General features: G+C 35.4%; 3 protein-coding genes across 5 annotated transcripts; all 3 read right to left on the bottom strand.

Annotated features, from left to right (window-relative positions):
- Positions 1–124: 124 nt before the first annotated feature.
- Positions 125–8,164, bottom strand: LOC11445705 (alpha-1,4 glucan phosphorylase L-2 isozyme, chloroplastic/amyloplastic). Of its 3 annotated transcripts, none has more exons than XM_024780951.2 (15): positions 7,713–8,162; positions 6,641–6,873; positions 6,448–6,549; positions 5,789–5,965; positions 5,342–5,617; positions 4,771–5,042; positions 4,510–4,627; positions 3,925–4,374; positions 3,656–3,808; positions 3,250–3,378; positions 2,057–2,293; positions 1,624–1,700; positions 1,333–1,519; positions 896–1,100; positions 125–561 (listed from the first exon to the last, which is right to left on the bottom strand). In XM_024780951.2, exons 1-15 carry the CDS (start codon positions 7,927–7,929, stop codon positions 518–520), a joined length of 2,877 nt encoding a protein of 958 aa, XP_024636719.1. In that variant the 5' UTR covers positions 7,930–8,162; the 3' UTR covers positions 125–517. The 3 variants fall into 3 exon arrangements, 2 of the variants coding, with proteins under 2 accessions (XP_024636719.1, XP_003607789.2); XM_003607741.4 differs by having other exon boundaries at positions 900–1,100; positions 7,713–8,158; XR_003010951.2 differs by lacking the exon at positions 125–561 and having other exon boundaries at positions 966–1,100; positions 1,333–1,514; positions 7,713–8,164.
- Positions 8,165–8,885: 721 nt separating this feature from the next.
- On the bottom strand, positions 8,886–12,144 carry LOC11441922 (probable inactive purple acid phosphatase 2). The gene is made up of 2 exons (XM_024780952.2): positions 11,261–12,144; positions 8,886–10,384 (listed from the first exon to the last, which is right to left on the bottom strand). The coding sequence occupies exons 1-2, from the start codon at positions 11,951–11,953 to the stop codon at positions 9,098–9,100; spliced, it is 1,980 nt and encodes a 659-aa protein (XP_024636720.1). The 5' UTR covers positions 11,954–12,144; the 3' UTR covers positions 8,886–9,097.
- A 1,849-nt stretch (positions 12,145–13,993) lies between these two features.
- Positions 13,994–17,431, bottom strand: LOC11439867 (probable inactive purple acid phosphatase 2). Its single transcript, XM_003607739.4, has 2 exons — positions 16,536–17,431; positions 13,994–15,460 (listed from the first exon to the last, which is right to left on the bottom strand). Exons 1-2 carry the CDS (start codon positions 17,226–17,228, stop codon positions 14,189–14,191), a joined length of 1,965 nt encoding a protein of 654 aa, XP_003607787.2. The 5' UTR covers positions 17,229–17,431; the 3' UTR covers positions 13,994–14,188.
- Positions 17,432–18,797: the final 1,366 nt, after the last annotated feature.

Genomic DNA, 18,797 nt, shown 5'->3' with positions numbered 1-18,797 from the left:
CTTTCCGTATTTGTATTTTATAACCAGCCACCATATTCAACAGGACATGCATGAGATTCCAAAATGAATCCATGTTTTGACTGACAACTCTTTAGACTCTGCTATTGCAAACAACAAATGTACATTGTACTTGAATGATGAGACAGCACTTGAGAAGAAATCACTAGAACATTTTGTTTTCTAGTTTGAATAATCCATCCATGGAACAATATAACCTTATCAACATCCTCATTTGGAAAATTGGACCATAAAATAATTAAGAAATTACTTTTTCATAGAACATAATCGTATGAATGTAACATATTCCTGGAGTAAAAAATGTTCAAATATCTTAACCGGAAAACTTTATGCGTCGTCAGTTTTCAAGCCTTTGTGAACTTCATTGTGAGAGAAGGAAGAAATTGAATATGCCTTAGAAGCTTAAACCAGAACATGCATAACTTTTCAAGGCAATACAACTGGCTCAATTCTCCATATATCTCTAGCATATTCATGGATAGTCCGGTCACTGCTGAATTTATATGAACCAGCTGTGTTCAAGATTGACATTCTTGTCCATTTCTGCACCAACAACATCAATGAATTCTTTTAGATCGCTATATCAGCCATACATATGACATAGATTATATAACTACTTGCATAAAAACCTAAGCATTATGCATATGAGCAATATGTATTAAAATTTAGAAACATGTCAAATGATTTCTATTTTCTAATTTCATTTATTACAAGTTGAGAGAACCCGTGGTCAACAAGGGTATGAATATGATGTGTGTGAGAAGTTCATGAAAACAAATTTGCGCAAAGCTTGTCGGTTTTAATCTTTATAATAAATTCAAATTCAACAAGAAGGTAATAAATGAAAACTCATGTTTTGTTCAGAACTTGCTGTTACTTACTTTTTGATCACGATATGCCTTGTCAACTTCTTCTTGGCACTCCAAGTAGCTAGGGAAGTCCTTGCCAACAAGGAAATAATCAGCACGACCATAGCCTTCATTCCCTTCCAAAGATCCCATCAATTCGTCATAGTTGTAGGTGCCAAAAACACCACTTCTAACATATGCTTTCACTTCTTCAAATTGTGGGTCTGGTACAAACTGCATATATATACAATACCACATAATATTGATATTACAAATTTACGATGCATGATTCTGTTGTCTTAGACTCAACAGTGCCTTAAAGGATCTATAGAAGCCAAATTTTATTGGTTTTGAGCTTTCGTAAGCAATTTCTATTGTCATGAAAAATTGAAGTGTGTGAAAGAAGACAAAAAGGAACAGGAAAAATCGCATTGAATCAAATATTATGTTTGCTTTTAAAACTTGCCTTTCCCTCTGCTCTTTCTTTCCTTAACCCTGCAATTTCTTGAGCTCGTGCGCCAAAAAGAAAGAAGTTATCTTCTCCAACTTCTTCTCTTATTTCAACATTCGCTCCATCAAGGGTTCCAATTTGTACACATCCATTCATAGCAAATTTCATGTTGCTTGTTCCACTGGCCTCCATCCCAGCTGTGCTAAACAAGCAGAAGAACAGAAACAGAAGTCAGAAAAAAACACTGCCAAAATTGATTGTGAACCAAATATAAAATATTTTTTTAAAAAAAATATTTATCTATACCTAATGTGCTGGGACAATTCACTGCCGGGAATTAGCATTTCAGCAACACTAACATTGTAATCAGGAACAAATATAACCTGCAAGTTAAGACAAAAACCATGATCTGTTTTATGACTAAGTAGAAAAAATGCTAATTTAACAACCCTTTATCAGCTTTTCAGCTAACAAGCTATAATTTTATTTTGCTGCAGCTGAGGCCACATACATGCTGTTACATATGAAGAATAGCATAAATTTGTCGATTACTTCAGTCCATTTTTGTTGAGATATTCATTTATTTAACTACTGGGATTTGTCCTTGGAATTAAACATTTTCCAAAGTTCCACTTCAGATAAAGCAAACAAATTTTTATTTAAACATCAAAAGGTGTAGGCAACCAAATTTTTGGAACGGCTATAACGTGTTTATCTATCACCCAAGTTTGACTGATACCTTCAAAAGATCTCCAATCTCTGGATCGTGATTAACTGTAGCTCCTACATCTGTGATGAATTTTACAATCCTCTTGGCTTGAACATATGTTGCAAATGCTTTCCCTCCAAAAATACAAACCCGAGGAACAAACAATTGCTTTCTTTCCTCAGCACTCAATTCTTTCATTTTTTTGTAGCGATAAACAATTCCCATGATATTCAGTAACTGCCGTTTGTATTCATGGATACGTTTGACCTGAAAATAGATATGTCATTTATCATTAACCATGATTGAGGGTATAAAAAAACATGCCATTGGAATTTTAATGGTTGTCCCATTTTCCCAAGTACGATTTCATTTAGCCTTTTTTCTATTCAGCTGTTATTTATTGGATCTTGGTTTTACACAATAAGTAAATGTACAGTTTATATCCAGTTAAATGATTTTTCTCACTTTTGTTAATAATTACATGTGTGTTTGTTGAAAAACATATTACACTCCAAAAATATTATATCTAGCCAATAAAAACATAAAATATGGCATAGAAATTGAACTAGTGCTGTTACACAAACATCAAAGCTCAACCTAGATAGTTGGCTGTAACCCGTTTAAAAAAAAAAGATGCTTGACAGAAACCAATGTTATTGACGTCAGATGGCAGACCTTGGCCAAAAGACAAAAACCGGCCTTTTTAAGCTGTCATATCCGCCAAAAAACACCATGGCGTCGCTATCTATCACAAATTGGCCATGGCAATTATAAAAAAAATATGCCACTGGAATCCATCATGGCCGATATTTGACAACACTTGTAACATATAGTATTTAAGAATTCATCATAAAGGGGTGATGTTATTTTACAGCATAGGAATTTTTAGCTAATAATAGTATAATACAGAGCACTGTCCCTTCTCCTATGCAGCAAATAGTGAGACCGTATAATGTTACAAGGATTTCTATAACATTAGAGATGGATGATGCTGATCCTCATTGTGTAAGTTTTACACAGGATTCTAAATCTATTTAACTATAAAAAAATGAACTTCTTTATGAGTTACGTATGTGTAAGTTGTTTTAGGAGCAAGAACCAAGAACTAATGTTAAGGTGAAAATAAACACTCCGGACATGAAACATTTCCAGCATTGCTACTATTCAGATGCTAACTAAACACGAGAAGAAGGAAATGCAGTTCTTGATGGCAGAAAACTAACCTGTACATCAAACATTGCATCTGGACTGACAACATAACCTGTTTTCTCTTTGATAAATGATGCAACGTTAATCTTGTTTCTCCTTTTTGATTCTATCCACTCTGATTGCAGATCCTCATTATCTGCAAACTGGTAGAAAAATGTATCCATAAAGGAAAAATCTAAAGGAACTAAAGAACACATAGAATTTGTGCAAAAAAAATTGTGAAGTGACATTCGACTAAGGAGTCGCCTATAATGCTTGCTGCCATTTTGACATTATAATGTGACTAATCACAACTTTCATCGTACTGTGCTCTCCAAAAAGCAACTCTCACATATGTACTTACTAGCCAACTGTGGAAGTTGTTGCATAGAAATTATTTAATTCAAATATCATTCAGAATGATCAATTAAATTCATTTACCTTGCGAAGTACAGCCAATTTCTCAAGATCTGTTACCCAGTCTTCTGTTCCAATCCATTTTGTAATGATTTTACTAAGGTCGGGATTACAGAAACGGATCCATCTTCTAGGTGTCACCCCATTTGTTTTATTCTGGAATTTTTCAGGCCACAACTGTCAATTCAATGACAGAGAAAATTAATGAATATCATATTTTATGGATGTACATACCACTAATTGCAAAAAAAATTGTTCATATTAACATAAAAAGAATCTGTTGATTTTGATACCTCGTAAAATTCATTAAAAACTTCCTCTTTTACAATCTCACTGTGAATCTCAGCTACTCCATTCACAGAAAAACCACCAACAACACATAGGTTAGCCATGCGAACCATCATCGGCAGGTTTGGATCAACTTCGAATTTCCATTCTTTTTTGTTCTCTACAACAAGCTCTTCACCATCATCCGCTTCTTGTTCGTCTTTCCCCACTTCATCTTCTTCTTCTTCGTCATCATCATCATTTTCTTCTTCATTATCTTTCTTTTCTGTTGCCTTTATATCATTATCATCAACATCAATTTCCTCAACAGGATCATCGGCAAGAACTGTATTATTAATAAACTCAACCACCGAATCCGGCAACTCAATATTCTCTAGTATTCTCATCTTTCCGAGCTTTTCTTGCAGCATGTTAAGATCATTTGTCCCATACTCAGAAACAATTTCATGTGTAAACTGGTTAACAAAACAAAGATACAAGACATTATATATAGAGAAGAATTCATAAAGTTCGTAAAGAAAACCGTGTAGATGGACATATGAAATAAGAATAATTTTAACACTAAAGCCAAATAAACATTACAACATTACCTCCTCATCTATCCTTTTTATTATTTCCACATGTCGAGGAAGTAAATCCTGCAGAAGCGTCAAACTCCATTTCTCTAGTGCCTCTGGTAGAACTGTGTGGTTTGTATAAGCAACCGTTCTAACAGAAGAGTCATTAAAAGAGGGATCAAACTAAGTGTAAAGATCAAAGCAGTGGTTAAAACGTTGTTATTAGAGAAGCTCTAATAATGGCTTGATATCTTTTAAATATAAATTGGATAGAGTTGATGCAAAAAGAAACACCTTTTAGTAATATCCCAAGCTTTCTCCCAGCTTAAACCCTTCACATCTATTAATATCCTAATCAGCTCAGGAATGCAGAGTGTTGGGTGAGTATCATTCATTTGTACCACCACTTTATCTGGGAGGGAGTCCCAATTTACCGTCATTCCTGATCTCTTTTCAAAGCGTGCAATGATATCCTGGAGAGAGGCTGAGCATAATGTATATTGTTGCTTTAGTCGTAGAGTCTTTCCTTCTATTGATTCATCCCCAGGGTATAGAATGTAACAGATCTGATTACAACAAACATTAAAAGAAATAAATATGCATCACAAATGATTCATGAAAACAGTCGACTGAATTTACTTTCCATAAATGAAAAGAAATTTCTCTGATGATTTATATCTGAGATATAGGTACCACTACAATTTGAAACAAGAGAATAAGGTTTTCGTCATATTCATGCAATACATTCTAAGCTCAGTGGTGGATATTTTGAATCTTCCAGAAAGTACTTTTCGGAAAGTTCAGAAGAAGACCCTGAACTTAGATGCAGATGTATGGACCACAAAGAAACAAGGCTTCCACAAACCTTCTCTGCATTCTTCATGGCAGCGTATGCTTTGGCATGATCTCCAGTATTGAAAGCCTTCAAATCAAATTCTTCAGTTGAAACTTTAGTGGACCACAATCGCAAGTTTATGGTGGTTCTAGTTTTGTATCCAGGTATTGGAACATCATAAGCAACGGCCAAAATACTTTCTCCTCCAGTCCACTGCTTAGCTTCATTTGGCCCTGAAATAACTTCTCCATAGAACCTAACTGGATAAGAGACATCGTTTCTCTGAATTTCCCAGGGATTTCCCATCTATAAATAGACACATCAGTCAGTTAATATCTCTGCAGAAGAACTTACAGAGCTTCCAAAAAGAGTGATAGAAGTAAGAACAATTAAAAGAACAAGCATGCCTGCATAGGCTGCAATAATATGAAAATTGGCTTACAATTGATAATTATTGAATATCCATATAAGCAGTACCTCAAGCCAGTTTTCAGCAACTTCCTCCTGGCCGTCCTTCGTTATACGTTGTTTGAATAAACCATACCTGTATCTAAGTCCATATCCCCATGCAGGGTAATTCAGTGTTGCCAATGAGTCTAGAAAGCAAGAAGCAAGCCGGCCTAATCCTCCATTCCCAAGGGCTGCATCTGGCTCCTGTGAATTGTATGTGAGTTTGCTTTTAAATATGCTCGGATTAATTCTTTGCAATCTATCCATATTAATATCATTTCATTCGTGAACGGTTTGCGGTTCTTTTGTAGTTTTTCTTGGTCCTTCATCATTATGTTTCCACAAAAATGAAGACATTTTACTCTTAAACTTGCTTGCTAGTTTCCTAACAATATTCTCTCTTTTTTCCATTAAAAAAACATGTAAGAATCTTGGTTCAAATATGAACCTAATCTTTCTTGTCAATAGAAAGCCTATAAGAGATACATTGGACTATAACATTTAGCATCCTCAAGATGACAGATAACAATTTTGTGAAATGGACAGAAAGGGATTAGTCCAGTTCAACTTACTGTTACATTCTACCAGGAGGACTATTTGATAAACAAAAATTGTAACAAAAGTAAAAAAGTTTCTAACAGAAGCCGAAACCGCAACAACAAAGGAGAACAATAGTAGGAAAAAACCTGATTAGCCACATCCTCTAAATTGTAACCCAGCTTCTTCAGAGCCTCAGCATAAGGACCTGAGAGTTGTAAATTCCCAATTGCATTTAACAATGCCCTACCCTTCACAATTGGGAAAAAATGTAGTAATGAAAATTAATAATCATTTGCAATGAAAATGACCCGTGTTTCATAAAGGAAACCCAATATGAACCTGTAGATACTCCATAGACATGTAATAAGCTTGCTTAACATTAACCCTCTCATAATATTCATATGTTGCATTCCAATTTATGATAAGGGAATCACGGACACTCTCTGCAGTTGCAAAGTAAGCCTTACTGGGCTCAAATTTCTCAGGAGAAAAAGATGTGGTGAACTCAGCATGATATTTTATGCTTGAAGCTACAGATGCAGAATCTGTAACAAATTCATTTGAAGTGGTGCCTGCAAGTGTTAAGCAATAAGGAATTAATATTTAGGACCATATTTGCAGAACAAAAAAAAAACATTATTGTAAGATATAATACTCATAAATATTTGATTTTAGAATTCGATAGAAACATATATATGTGGAAAAAAAAATCTAGAATATCCTTATAACTTCAAGAGAACACTGTTGTATTAGCTATGGTATTGCTTAAACGTGTTTCTACTTTTGTTAACTGAATAAATAAATAAATAAGAATTGTCAATCTATTATGAGGTTTTGTCATTAGTTCAATTACGATTCAAGGAAACTTGATTTATATAAAGGAAAATCTTAGGGAAAATAGTAACTCAATACTCAATACTAACTATTCCTCCAACAAACTTCAAAGGGATAAATAGATTCCCTCAAGAGATGATGTAATCACTAATCTTTATTTCCTCAACTAGATTCCATTAATCCAAATTTACATGGAAAGATATTAAGAGACATCCTTCTTTTTTTTGGTTACTTTTAAGAGACATCCTTCCCGTGGTAATATAAGTTACGAAAATCACCGTAAGAAAGCTACTATCTGAATCAGCCAACTAAAATGTGCATTGACAGTTTCACTCAAAATAAATCTAACATAAAACCATGGTTCCCACTCCTTAACTTTTAAGAAACTTTCGAAAAAATGCACTAGTGACCAATTAAACCCAGCAAAATTTCCACTAAACTGAAACTCTTGCAAGGCTAACTGAAAAAAATATAACTATTTAAATTATAAACATGAATATCCTTAATAATATATTAGAAAGTAAAGAAGTGGAGTGAAGAAAGAATCACAAAACATGAGAAAATGCCAGCAAGCAACCTTGTTTGATGAGTCGTTCTTTCAGTTCCGCTGTTTTGTCGCTGGCAACATTCTTTACATAGAGCTTTCTAATTGCTCTTCTGGAATTTGACTTTGTGATGACAAACAACTGCCAAATATTATTTCTTTGACCGAGACCTGTAAAGTTTGATTTGGAATGGGGATGTAAAGGTGAGTTTGAATGCCTGCAGGTTGTTGAGAATGGTAGAGCAGACATTGCTGCTAGTTTTTCTTGTAAAGTATGATGTGTCAGAGGAGCAGTATTCCACAGAACAGAAATAATGTATGTTATTTTGAGTAGTGATGAAGAAAAAAGAACGAGTGAAAGAGGAAGTGCGTGTGTGTCTTATCTTTATTGAATTATTGAACATAAATATCTTGGTATTTGGAAATGATGTTCATATCATATTAAACACGAGCCAAAATACAGCTTTTAGTTACCTACTTACTCCTTACTTTTGTGACAGTAGTTGGTTGGTCCTCCTCCTTCATGATCAACAATTCTCACGTTTTAACTGCATATCCATGAAAGTTGAAACTAAATGACCAAATCAACCCTGTGATATTTCTGTTTTTCTGTCTTGCCATTTGGTTTTTTTGTTTAACTTTTGGTCCACTTACTGATACTGCCATGCTGGATTATTGTCCAAATATGGCAACTTGGACAGGAAAAAAAATACTACTTTCCTTTTTTATCCCTGGCTTACAATCCTAGAGACAGAGAAACAAGTTGGCTTTCCACACTAGTTAATGGATGACGAAGTTATGCATAAGCATGTTGTAACTGTTCACTAAAGCTGGAGGCTTGCTTAAATCTTGATTGTGGAGACAAACATATCTCTGTTCTAAGTTTGTGTACCTAAAGAGGAACATGGTTTTGTAGATCAAATTGGGGACTTGCATATTCTCACTATTCATTCCTTCCTCCATTCAGGAAGATATTAATTTTCTGGACTGGCCAAGGGGTTTGCATAACCAAGCCATTCAGAGATCATCTCTAAAACACAAAATAAGAAATAAAATTAAACACAGAAATAAAAAATTGCTTTGAGTAACTTCTATTCAAAGACCGGCATAGATATAACAGGAGAGAGATTTTTTCTTCTTTTAATAATTAGTTACATTGGTATCCTTAATTTAACATGTTTTATTGTGTATGAAGTACGCTCTATCTGTACATATAACTTGAACATATTATAGAACAAAACAAATCACTACAAGGAATACCTTAAATGGCAAGTCCTCAGGAAGAAAAATTGCATATGTACAAAACATAAGACCCCAAGCATATACCAGCTGCAACTGGGGTTTTGATAAAAACAAATAGAAGAGATACTTAATTTCAAACCTTCCTATAAAAAAAAGTTATAAAGGCTAATAACTAATCATGTTTCCTCAGTCTTCACGGGGCTAAAACCACTCCTGGACTCGGGCTGCTTCTTCCTAGCATGTGAAACGAAACCAAGAATGTAGCCCATAAAGGCCCCAAGCACTAGTACACTTCCTCCCTGGACATACCACGACAACGTGGATTCTTTAATCTGACCTTCAGGTTTAGCACTACCAATACCGCCATTAACATTATCGTTACCACCACCACCACTAACAACTTCTCCAGATTCCAGAATCTCCAATGTGTCATGCACCTCGCCATCATGATTACCAACATAAGAAATCACGAGATTCTGCTTTGTAGCCATCAATCTAATGTATCCGAACTCACCCCCGCGGTACAAAGATCGTTTTGGTTGTGGATAGATTGGGACATCGGGATGATCCGGTCTTGGTCGCCACATGGGTTGCCAGTCTTGCCCTGCCATGCCGATCACAAGATGAATGGTATGACCTTTTTCCCCTGCTCTCCGACCCACACCATTTCCACAAGTAAAGTTGTTTAGTGGACAAAATCTCTCGTACCTATGAACATGACCCCAAAGGGCAAGGGTTACATGGTTATTCACCAATAGAGGTTCCAGGTGCTCAACCATCTTTCCTCTTAACGCAGCATCCCTAAATTCATTGCTTGTTGTGTACATGGGTCGGTGCCCTTGGACTACTACAAAAGGAGTCTTGTTCCTGTCAACTGATTCCAAATCACGCTTTAAGAAGTTATACTGATTGCTCCCAGGAAGGAAATTGGTCTCTGTGGAAATATAAACAAAATGTACTGCTCCCATATCAAATGAGTAATAAAGATTCCTAGTGGCTGGAGCTACAGTTCCAGTGGGTTCTGAAGAGTTTCCTGGCATGTTGAACCTTAAACTGTAGGGTACACCACATTCACCACCTCCATCTGTTCTATAATTAGCCCAATCAGGTTTCCACGGCTGTAAAGGCCAGTTATACTCGTGATTGCCAATGCATACATGGTATGCCACTTTGGTTGCAACAGGTTCAATCTGTGCGAAAAAATGATCCCACAACCACGCATAACCTCTTGCATAACTTGTGTCTCCAATGTGTGATATAAAGGCGGGCTTGTTTCCTAGAGCTTCAACATCACGCAGGATCCACTTCATGGTTGATATGCTCTCATCTTGTGTACGCAAATACGTATTGTATGCTGTAAATGTTCCCATGTCACCGAAAAGGAAAGCTATTGTTTCATTTGAATCACTATTCCTCGACACAAAGCTATGGGTTGCACTCCAACCTCCATTATCATTTCCAACCTAACACACAGAAAAACACCATACCAAATTAAGTTTCTGGTTTCCATATACTAAGCAATTAGATGAATCAGAATTTTAAGACCTCAGCAAAATACGATATTGTATACTTACTAAATTTTTTGGCATATTTGAGTATTAAGTAGAATAGGTTTTGTCTCCGTAATGGATTTTAACTTAAAAGATGATATTTAGAGCTTTATACCTCTTATCGTGATTTCGTTTCAGCCTCAGATTCATTGTTTAATTCATATAACATAAACAATTCTAGTGTATCTGATAGCCTAGTACTTCTCAAAACCCCAACTACGAGTGATGACATCCCTGCAAAGCATAAACCCCCAGTTCTCTTTTCCATGAGACATTGATCTGATTGATGTTGGTTCAACCAAAAACCGAATTCATGTTTTAGCCATACATTCGTTTTCTCTTTTTTTTTTTCTTTCTGTTGAACCAGCACCGATCAAGTCACTATCTCAACCGTGATAACAAGAAGAATTGTGGAGTTCTACTTCTAAAACGCAACTTATGTTGTCATTGGAGTTTTGAACGATTTTTGATTTTCAGTCCCCTGTGACCAACCTATCAAAGTGGTCCACAGTAGAATTCACCCCAAATACCCTGTGGTCGCTGTTATAAGCAAAATTTGACTATTTAGGTTCAGTGCATAACCGGTGAATCTCGTCTGTATTATAGACGAATACATCAGTTATGCAATGAACCTAAAAAGTGAAATTTTAGTCACCGGAAAGAGTACCACTTTACATCCAACTAACTTCTAACCAAAGTAATAAAAATATCCAACCAAACAAACCTAAAAGAGCAATGTCACGAGAAATCCAACAACACAAAGAAAGCAAAAAAATAAAAAATAAAAACCTTGTAGTAATATCTTCTTCCTTTGTCCAAACCAGTAATCAAAGCATCATGAATAAACCCAGGATCCCTCCAACCAACACTCTGATTAGCAGGAGCATCACACATATGCTCTCTCTCATATCTCTTCACATTCGCAACAACCAATCTATCCATCATATCCTCTCTTTCTCCATATCTCACATACGTCTTCTTCGGAACCCCCGTCACATACATCACCCTCATAGCATCTTCTTCATCTGCAAAAGCAAGATGAATCTGCTCCGGTCGAAGGGATGGAAAAGAAACTTCATCAGAGAAAGCAAGAAGGTGATGCGTTTGTGGTAAGGGATTATGATCGTGATCTTGACGTTTAGGGTTGATTTCGGATTGGGACCAGTGGAAGATACGGAAGGAGTAGTTGGAACGGAGGTTGATGAGAGGAAGAGAGAGGTTGCCGGAGCCGGATTGCCAGGTGGGGGATTTGGAGAGGAAGAGGTAGCCGATGTAGTTTTTGTGGGCGGAGGTAGGTGGGGAGTAGATTGCGAGGAAGTCGAGATCGGAGGGGGATTGGATACCGGACCACCGGAGGGTGACGGTGTCGCCAGATTTTGTGAGGGTGGTTGGGGTTACTGTTAGGGTGGGTTTTGATTGGGCGAGGGTAGAGGTGAAGGTTGAGGATAAGAGTAAGGTGAAGAGTATTGTGTGAGGGATCATGATTATGAATTTGTTGGAATTGAATGAAATGAAGATGAAGATGAAGATTGGTTAAGCATCCTCTTAATCCAGCTGGTATATTCTTCTTTATTGCAAGGATCTTTGCTAAATTAGCTACATATTTTGACTTTTCCAAAATTCAATACATGATTTTTAGGATCACTATTTTACTAAGTTCACATCACTAACTTGTGCCCCTCCCTAACTCACTTGAGATTTTGAAAGTTTTTCATTCAGGTATCAATTTTGATGGATTAATTTAATTTTTTAAAAAAATTGTGTCCCTCGCCTCAAAAAAAAAAAAAAAAAAACTTGCATCCTCTTTCGAAAAAAAACATGTGCGTCCCTATATATATGTAAGGTGACCTAACTTATATTCGGTTAAGTCACTTGCAAGTTCAACATATATATATATATATATATATATATATATATATATATATATATATATATATTCAGCTAAACTTTTCAAACACATGTAACTAAGATTATTTCAAGTCAACTTGTCTATCTAATGTTCGAGACTAGCCCAAAATTCAATGTCCACTTTATATTTAATCTGAACACATAGGTCTGACCTCAACCATATTCTCGCACATAGATGCTCTTTTTGTCCCAAACATCAACAATCAGTAGACTTAAAATTTATGTAAGTTTGTAGCGCTTTCAAACATCAATGCATCACAACATTCATCAAGTTCATCCTTTCATATCAGTCGCCTGTAATCGCTCTTCAACGACTGCCTCAACAATTATATCCTTAGATGCATATATAAATGGATCTTTGTACCATAGCATAAGGTACACCACTTATATCCTTTCAATACCCCTTACTTTCTACTCATTAATTTGATGGTCATAGTGTTTGCGGGTACCTCATCCTACACTTTACATCTCCACGGTCCTAAAATTTATGGTTGCGTCTAACAAGTCCACAAAACCCGCTTAAGACGTGAGAATTGCCTCCACTTAAAAACACTTGTTGAGGACTATTTGAACTTTTGATTTTTATATTAAACTATCGATGATTGTACGATTGGCAAGAGAGAAAATTTGCATCTCAATATCTAACATTCCCAGCCGTGTTACTGCACGTGCAACTGTCGTAGAGAATTGACGTCGTAAACAATGCTCCTCTCTATCCTCACTGCACCTACCTAAACAATGTAGTACCTCCGTCCCTATACTTTGATATAATTTAATTAAGGGTTTATGTTAGTAATTATATATACCACTGAACAATGGTTTATTTTGTCTGAATAAATTGAATTTAATATTTTTGAGAAACCTAATTTAGATTACATTTTCTCACAATTCCAACCTCCTTTCTCCTTTTGCGAATTTTTGTGAGGGGATATATTCTTCGATTATGGTGACTGATTCAGGATTAAAGACAAAGTAGTCCTTGAATGTGCACATCCGTTATCACTTTAGTCCCTGACGTTAAATAATTTTGTTAACCGATGACGTGACAAAGATTTTATGCTGACAAGGAGTATGAGGTGTCACAGTGACTAAAGTGAAAGTAAAAAATTGTTACTTTGATTTCTGAACCGAAATCAAAGTAACCAAAGTTACTTAACCGAAATTGGGACGAGTTTCGGGATATTGATTTTCGAGGATATTGATTTTCGGTGCAGAGATCAAAGTGACCATTTTTTACTTTCACTTTAGTCTCTGTGACACCCCATACTCTTTGTCAGCATAAAACCTTCGTCGCGTCATCACTTAACATAATTATTTAACGTTATGGACCAAAGTGATAACGGAAGTGCACATTTAATGACTACTTTGTCTTTAATCCTCAGGGACCATTGTTACAGCGAGGTAGAGAGTTGGGGAACAAAGTAATTATTTACTCTTTAAAATAACATTTCAGAAGTTAGAATTGTGAGAAATCTATGTTTTTGTTTAACATTGGGGAATACCTTACCATTTTTCGATCTCAATTTGCTTCAAAACTAATAATTCAAGAAATTAGGGAATAGGGACGAGACTTCTCTTATTCTATCAGTAAGGAACATAACCCATACAAAATCATAGTGAGAAAACTTGAATATTATACAACAACACAAGTCACTACAAGGGATGCCTTAATTAAACGACAAGCTTTTAGGGAGAAAACTTGCATATGTTCAAACATAAAGTCTCCAAGTATATCAGAGTTTTGATCAAACAAATATGAGTGATACTTAATTCTATACCTCCTATAAAAAAAGTTGTAAAGAGTAGTAACTAATCATGTTTCTCAGTCTTCGCGATAGTACAACCACTCTTGGACTCAGGCTTCTTCCTTGCATGTATAACCCAACAGAGAATGTAACCCATAAAGGCCCCAAGCACCAGTACACTTCCTCCTTGGACATACCGGGATAATGTAGCTTCTTCAATCAAACCTTTAGGTTTAGCACTACCAATATCGACATTAATATTACCATTGAAAACTTCTCCAGATGCCATAATTTCCAATGTGTCATGCACCTCGCCATCATGATTTCCAACATAAGAAACCACGAGCTTCTGCTTTGTAGCCACTAGTCTAATGTACCCAAATTCACCCCCACGATACAAAGACCGTTTTGGTTGTGGAAAGATCGAGTCATTGGGATGACCCGGTCTTGTTTTCCAGATGGATTGCTTGTCTTGCCCTGCCATGCCAATCACAAGATGAACGGTATATCCTTTGTCTCTTGCTCTCTGGCCCACACCATTTCCACAAGTGTAGTTATTCAGTGGACAAAATCTCTCGTATCTATGAACATGGCCCCAAAGGGCAAGGGACACATTGTTATTCACCAATAGAGGTTCCAAGTGCTCCAACATCTGTTCTCTTAACAGAACATCCTTGGTTCCGTTGATTGTGGTGTACATAGGTCGGTGCCCTTGGACTACTACAAAAGGAGTCTTGTTCCTGTCAACTGATTCCAAATCATGCTTCAAGAAGTTATACTGGTTGCTCCCAAGAAGAAAATTGGTCTCTGTTGATATATAAACAAAATGTACTACACCCATATCAAATGAGTAATATAGATTTCTAGTTGCTGGAGCTATAGTTCCAGTAGGTTCTGAAGAGTTTCCAGGCATATTGAACCTTAAACTGTAGGGTACACCGCACTCACCGCCTCCATCTTTTCCATAATCAGTCCAATTAGGTTTCCATGGCTGTAAAGGCCAATCATACTCATGATTTCCAATGCATACATGGTATGCCACTTTGGTTGCAACCGATTCAATTTGTGCGAAAAAATTATCCCACAACCATGCATAACCACTTGCGTAACTAATGTCTCCGATGTGTGACACAAAAGCGGGCTTGTTTCCTAGAGCTTCAACATCACGGAGGATTAACTTCATGGTTGATATGCTTTCATCTTGTGTACGCAAAAATGTATTATATGGTGTAGATGTTCCCATGTCACCAAAAAGGAAAGCTATTGTTTCATTTGAATCACTATTCCTTGACACAAAGCTATGAGTTGCACTCCAACCTCCATTTTTATTTCCAACCTGGTACACAAAAAACACCATAACTCAAGTTAAGTTTCTGGTTACCACATATACTAAACGATTAAATGAACCAGATTTAGGGCGTGTTTGTATTGCCTTAAAAAATGATTTTGTTTTAAAAAATTTAGAGATTTTTAGAAAAGTTAAAGCTAACTACCGCTTGGTTGCTATCATACAAAAATAATTTTTTTCTTTTAAGATTTGAAACTCTTACACTTGAGTTCTTTATTTTTGAAAAATAAAAAACCTATTTTGACAAAACAAGTACTATTGTATACCCAAATATAGTTGGGTTCTACGATTGACTAGTTGATAAGGGATCCCACAGGGACCAATACTTAAAAATCTTTTCCAACTCAAACGGCAATCGATGATGTCCCTAGAAAGTGGAAGCTCATGATCATCTTTCTTATTAGACGGTGGTCTAATTGACGTCGATTCAACAAAATTAAGCAAAAAATAATATGAATTGAGTTTGATCCCTAAATACACATTTATAATATTTTTTATGTTTGTAACCAAAAAGGGTATTTTTTTTATTTTTATAGTTTGTACGATGAATAAAAATTTGTCTTATGATTTTGTGAGGGAAGTCTCTTACTACTTTTTTGTCCGGTACCTATAACCAGTTTGTAAATAAAATATAGGGTGCAAAAAAAATGTGTTCAATCCCTTATTTTTTTATCGAATCAAACACACCCAACAAAATATCGAGGTATTGTTTATACTTAAGTAGCCAAATTCAAACCTCAGACTAATTTTTCTATTTTATTTTAATGATAAGTTATCAATATTGTATTATTTCTTATTGATATACATTTTAAAAATTATATTTATTTATTACCGGTCGAGCTCCAATCCAACCTCGGTCGAATTCCTCTAATCCAATTCCGGTCAAACCTTTAAACTTTAAACAGTTATCAACATATGTTCAATGTCCGATCTAATTTTGATTAGCTTGTTTTACAAGCAAACACACAAGTAAAAAAGTTTATCAAAACAAAACCTAAAAGCACATAACAAAGAAAGCGAAATACTTATGCTAATAGATTAAACTGAATAAACAGAAGAAAACCTTATAGTAGTATCTTCTTCCTTTCTTTAAACCAGTGATTAAAGCATCATGTATATAACCAGGATCCCTCCAACCAACACTGTCGTTAGCAGGAAAATCACACATATGCTCCCTCTCATACCTCTTCACTCGCGCCACTGCCAGTCCTCCCATCTGACATTTTCTCTCCCCATACCACACATATGTTTCCTTCGGATCCCTAGTCACATACATAACCCGCATAGCATCTTCTTCATCCGCAAAAGCAAGATGAATCTGCTCCGGTCCCTGACCAGAAACAAACGAAACCTCTTCAGAAATGGCGAGAAGGTTTCCGGTTTGCGGTAAGGGGTTATGGTCATGGTCATGACGACTATGGTTGATTTCTGATTGGGTCCAATGGAAGATACGGAAGATGTAGTTGGAACGGAGGTTGATGAGAGGGAGGGAGAGGGTGCCAGAACCGGATTGCCAGGTGGGTGATTTAGAGAGGAAGAGGTAGCCGATGAAGTTGTCGTAGGAGGAGGTGGGTGGTGAGTAGATTGCTACAAAGTCTAGCTCTGAGGGTGATTGGATACCGGACCACCGTAGTGTGACAGTGTCGCCGGATTTTGATAGGGTTGTTGGGGTTACTGTTAGGGAGGATTTTGATTGGACAAGGTTGGAGGTGAAGGTTAATGAAAGATAGAGGAAGAGTATTGTGCAAGGAATCATGATTATTCTAAATGGTAATTGTAATGGGAATTAGTTGAAATAGAAGGAGATGAAGATGAATTGGTTAATTGATTTGGCATTGAATGGAATATATGATTATTCATTCATACTCGTCATTGTTTATTGTTTGATGAGTTAAGTCGTCTAGCTAAAACTCTCTAAAGCATCCTCTAATCCATTTGGTATATTGATTGCATTAAAAATAAAAATAAATAATGTAGAATATTTATCTATTCCCTCAATTATATTGACTTCTTTTTGGCTTCATTCTTTAAGAACTCTCTCGCAATCTTGATCAAGATAACACTCTAATGGCTTGTTTGATGCGCAAAATACGATAGAGATGAGATAAGGATAATGAGCGGTATAAGAATAAGATAGAATCATGAAATGGTAGATATTTATCATATCATGTGATTGATGTCAATATAACAAGAGGCAAAATATCATTATTTACTCCTTTTAAGTTTGAATATGTAATGTTTTTGTGTTTAACTACAAGATATAATATATGTATGTATGCATTTTTTTTATTTATTAAATTTTATTTTTATATTTCAAGATCAGTTAGTACTACTAGTTTTAATTAGGATTATGTTTGAAAAAAAAAAATGCATCTATTAATTTGTATGAAAACTTATATTTAGGGACAATATTTTTTCAAAGGACAATTATAATTGATTAGGGATCGAGGGAATATTTATGCAGAACAAAACAAAAAATAAAGAAAAATGGCTTGTTTGATTGTTTGGTATATACATTGTATTGTATTAGGCACTAGTATTTAGTTCAAATCTTCCTTCCTCTTCAATTGATTTAAATTGTTCAGGATAAAAGACAGACGATTTTGTGTTTTCAAGAGACAAATTCGTAGGTGGTGGATGAGTTCTTATGTCCTTTTCTATAGGGTTCTAATTTGATTGATTTTTTCTATTGATCTTCAGTTCGAGTCTAAGAAGGTATTTTAGTTGTGTTATTTGAAAGGAAAGAAATATGCATATATTTAAGCATAAGGAGCCTTTGATTCAACAATTACTGGGCAAAGTAAAAATCTTAGTTTTCCGATGGCTAAAAGTGAAATATATGAATTTAGGTTTTGATGTACAGTTTTGGTGGCAATAATCTCGTTTGGGAATTTTCACTCAAATCATAAGGCCATTTTCACCTTTCTCTTGTTTTCTTGTACTTTGTTTGTAGATACTACCTTTGTTCATTTTTAATTGTTATACTTTGATATTTTATACAAATCAATCAAGACAATTAACAATTGATACTACTTTTGATGCAATAAGCTATACTTTTACTATGACTTTATTCATTTAATATTCATTTCATATATTTCTTTCTCCACAATAAATAACTAAGGATAATATTGGTAAAACAATATTTAATGTTGCATTGAACTTTAAAAGTGACAGTTAAATATGAACAAAATTTTTCTCCAAAAGTGACATTTAAAAAGGAACGGAGGGAGTAATTTGTAAATCCTCTCCTTACACTCCTTAGGTTAGTTAGGATTTATTGTCGGGTTTATTAATAGTATACTCCGTTTTGATTTCTTAGGTATAA

The sequence above is a fragment of the Medicago truncatula genome, chromosome 4 (assembly GCF_003473485.1).
Source record: "Medicago truncatula cultivar Jemalong A17 chromosome 4, MtrunA17r5.0-ANR, whole genome shotgun sequence".
Taxonomy (NCBI): domain Eukaryota; kingdom Viridiplantae; phylum Streptophyta; class Magnoliopsida; order Fabales; family Fabaceae; genus Medicago; species Medicago truncatula.
Note: the sequence above shows the minus strand (reverse complement) of the source record. Positions and strands in the feature narration are given on the sequence as shown.

Coding starts and splice junctions, on each gene's coding strand:
- LOC11441922 (XM_024780952.2), bottom strand. CDS start 11,953: ATGATCCCTCACACAATACTCTTCACCTTACTCTTATCCTCAACCTTC. Junction 10,385..11,260: donor GAAGAAGATATTACTACAAG/GTTTTTATTTTT, acceptor TCTGTGTGTTAG/GTTGGAAATGATAATGGAGG.
- LOC11439867 (XM_003607739.4), bottom strand. CDS start 17,228: ATGATTCCTTGCACAATACTCTTCCTCTATCTTTCATTAACCTTCACC. Junction 15,461..16,535: donor GAAGAAGATACTACTATAAG/GTTTTCTTCTGT, acceptor TTTGTGTACCAG/GTTGGAAATAAAAATGGAGG.
- LOC11445705 (XM_003607741.4), bottom strand. CDS start 7,929: ATGTCTGCTCTACCATTCTCAACAACCTGCAGGCATTCAAACTCACCT. Junction 6,550..6,640: donor TGTCTATGGAGTATCTACAG/GTTCATATTGGG, acceptor CCAATTGTGAAG/GGTAGGGCATTGTTAAATGC. Junction 1,520..1,623: donor GAATTGTCCCAGCACATTAG/GTATAGATAAAT, acceptor CTGCTTGTTTAG/CACAGCTGGGATGGAGGCCA.